Below are 2,972 nucleotides of genomic sequence, written 5' to 3'. Positions count from 1 at the left end.
CAAAAATTGGATCCAACAATAAGAAGAAAGAATGCACCTACCTTTACACACAATACAAGATCTTGCACACTTAAAGTGACATTAATTAATAGTGTGAAGATGGGACAAGGTAGGGTAATTTTTCTTCCTCCAAGAACTAGAAAAATGATTAATTTTCCCATGTTTGAAGTTAACACAAAAAATGAGATTTGAGGGAAATTATTCAACAACCATATGAAGCTCCAACTTTTCAAAAATAAGATAGCATTTAAAATAAGATTGTTGGAGCTAGAAAACATCAATTGGCGGGCAATGAAGGTTACTATCTTTAGCATAATAAAATCTATAGTTTGAAGCCAACATTAGGAACAAAATAGCAAATAGAGATAAACCCATGTATGGGATGAGAGGACAAGACTAACTATAAATCTCCAATACCATATAGAAGGAATATTGAGCATAGGAGGGGAAAATATGGCCCAATCGCTACATCAAGATCTTCATACGCTAGTCACATTCTTATATGATAACTTATGTTCACAATATTAAAGATACAAGGGTACCTATTGGTCCTATTAGTGAGTTTATGATAGGCCCTTTTTCCAACTCCTATTTCTTTGTAGTTACAATAACAATTTAGTTGGAGCTACATGGTTCTCATCTTTTGATCTATCTCTCATGTATAAGATTGTTTTGGCTTGATTATGTACCCTTCATACTTCAACCATTTGAACTTCTTGAAGATATTTTATTATTCTACAGGATTATGGCATGATCCTAGCACCTATGTAACATTAGATTTACAAAAGAATTGTAACGAATTTAGTTTGCCTTATTTTGTACAAATCTAGTGATCCTTGTGCAAAGGCTTGTTTCGCTTAATCAATCATTTATTGTTAAAGAATCCTTTTAATGTGACCAACCTTATATATGAAATGATGATTCATGACTCATCTGTTCAAAGATTGGAGATAATATGCCTTTACAAATCTTTAATCTTACTTTGGCAAAGTATGGGTTTTAGCATATGATTTTTTTTTCCTTGAGTTTTGAATGCATGTGCATATATAGACGAGTATTGATACGTATGCATAGATGGTTCTTATAGGAAGCACCTCCCCACTCCCTTTGCCACTTATGTTAAGGGTCCCCCTTCCCTACTTGTTGCCCCTCTTTTTGCAATTTTGGTTGTTTGTCATGGTTGGAAAATTTCTTTCTTCTTCATCATCTTTGGTTGAATACTTTGTGTAATACAAGGCCAGTTACTAGTTACTGTTTCTTTAAGAATTTTAAGTATCATAATAGAGGGCCTTGTTCTCCATAAGTTTATAAATTGACATGTCATTACAAAGTTGGCCTTTTTTAGGCTTCTCCAAATACCTTACCAATTATTCATGAGGTTCTTTTGAAAGCTTTTAAATGTGATTCCCTCATATATTTACACACACATGCATGCATGCGTGGACGTCCATATGTGCGCATGGAGGATGCATACATCCATGCTCCACATGTTAATGTCATGTGTTCTCTTGTGATAATTTTAACTCATTTTATGATAGCCCAACGTCGCAAATGCAATATACTGTTGTAGTATCTACCAAGCCAGTTCACGGGATACAATAAGCGGTAAGAGTAGATTATATAAAAGGACTCGTGAGTCATTAACAACCCGTTTACAACAATATTGCAGCTATAGAGTAAACAGAAAAATAAGAGATCGCTTTCAAGGCCAGGAAGATCAACTTGCGTATTTTTGGGTCCAGGCTCTCGCTGTTTCCTCATAGCGAGCCCTTTGGTTTTTGTAGATGTGGGCGATCTCTGGGACTAAAGGGTCATCTGGGTTGGGATCAGTAAGGAGAGAGCAGATGGAAAGCAACACCTTAGAGATGGTCAGGGCAGGACTCCACTGGTCTTTGAGAATGTCCAGACAGATGCTCCCATTCGAGCTCACGTTCGGATGATACACCTGCCAAGCCGCACCTTTAGCAATACACGAACAACTCACACATAAACAGACACTATTTTTCTGTGAGTGAAGTGTCCGTCCTTTGTGGTGCCTTTACAAACCCCTGATTGAATTGAACAACGCTCTACTTGTGCAATGACATACCTTAGTTTTGAAATTGACTTTCGGAGGCTTGAAGGGATAGTCGGGAGGAAATTGGATCATCACAGAGAAAACGCCTCCTGCAAAGGGGCTATCGAATGGACCCATGATGGTGGCCTGCCAGTAGAAAAGGTTGTCAGCTACAGGCCCGGCGCTGCAAGAGGTGGGTGGATCTCTTTGCAAGTCGAGGAGCTCTTTCTGGATGCGCTTGGTAGCCATTTCGACCTGAGCTTGATAAAATCGCAGCACAATTTTATGCAGAGCGCAAACCTCAAGCAGCAGGGTAAGTGCCTTGTTGCTAAGTTCTTACAAGAACCCAGATGAAGAATTGGGGGGAATGAGAGGCAAGTTAAGGCACGAACATGAATCGAATAAAGGGGGCACCGTAGATATGAAAGAGAAACAATATTCGACCGCATCTTAAAGGAAGAGAGGCTGAGCAAAAGAGCAAATTAAAAGCAAACAAAGGCCCATTTAAAAGCCACTTTTCCTTCCCAATATGTGATTTGGGGAGGCTTAAGAGTGCATTGTTCCTTCCAAGGGAATTTTGGTATCATGAAAAGGAGGAGGAGCCATTTGCTTTATGGGGACCTTAGGCAAGTTGAAGATTAGTACACAAAGGCTAAGGCCTCCTCATAAGGTAGGGAGAAAGGGAATGAAAATATGCCAAATCAAAAGATGCCTCAAGAAAGCATAAGTTGACTCCAAGAGATTCCCTTACTGAGTTTTCACTCTTGTTGTCATACAGAGTTTAGATGCATTCACATGAGGTATGATGCAATATTAGTGTGATCTTATAGTGACATGCATGTTAAAATTCAGTATCCTCTGTACATCGCATGCTAGTTACTTACACAAATGGCATGTAAAAAGGACTCATTATTCT

General features: G+C 38.6%; 1 protein-coding gene across 1 annotated transcript; it reads right to left on the bottom strand.

Annotated features, from left to right (window-relative positions):
* Positions 1-1,594: 1,594 nt before the first annotated feature.
* On the bottom strand, positions 1,595-2,514 carry LOC147894606 (ubiquitin-conjugating enzyme E2-17 kDa-like). The gene is made up of 2 exons (XM_087384466.1): positions 2,090-2,514; positions 1,595-1,945 (listed from the first exon to the last, which is right to left on the bottom strand). Exons 1-2 carry the CDS (start codon positions 2,303-2,305, stop codon positions 1,718-1,720), a joined length of 444 nt encoding a protein of 147 aa, XP_087240592.1. The 5' UTR covers positions 2,306-2,514; the 3' UTR covers positions 1,595-1,717.
* Positions 2,515-2,972: the final 458 nt, after the last annotated feature.

This window comes from Dipteris shenzhenensis, chromosome 14 (genome assembly GCF_047967505.1).
Source record: "Dipteris shenzhenensis isolate YYH24624 ecotype China chromosome 14, Dip_SZ_1.0, whole genome shotgun sequence".
Classification (NCBI taxonomy): domain Eukaryota; kingdom Viridiplantae; phylum Streptophyta; class Polypodiopsida; order Gleicheniales; family Dipteridaceae; genus Dipteris; species Dipteris shenzhenensis.
This window is presented reverse-complemented; position numbering and strand designations above follow the sequence as displayed.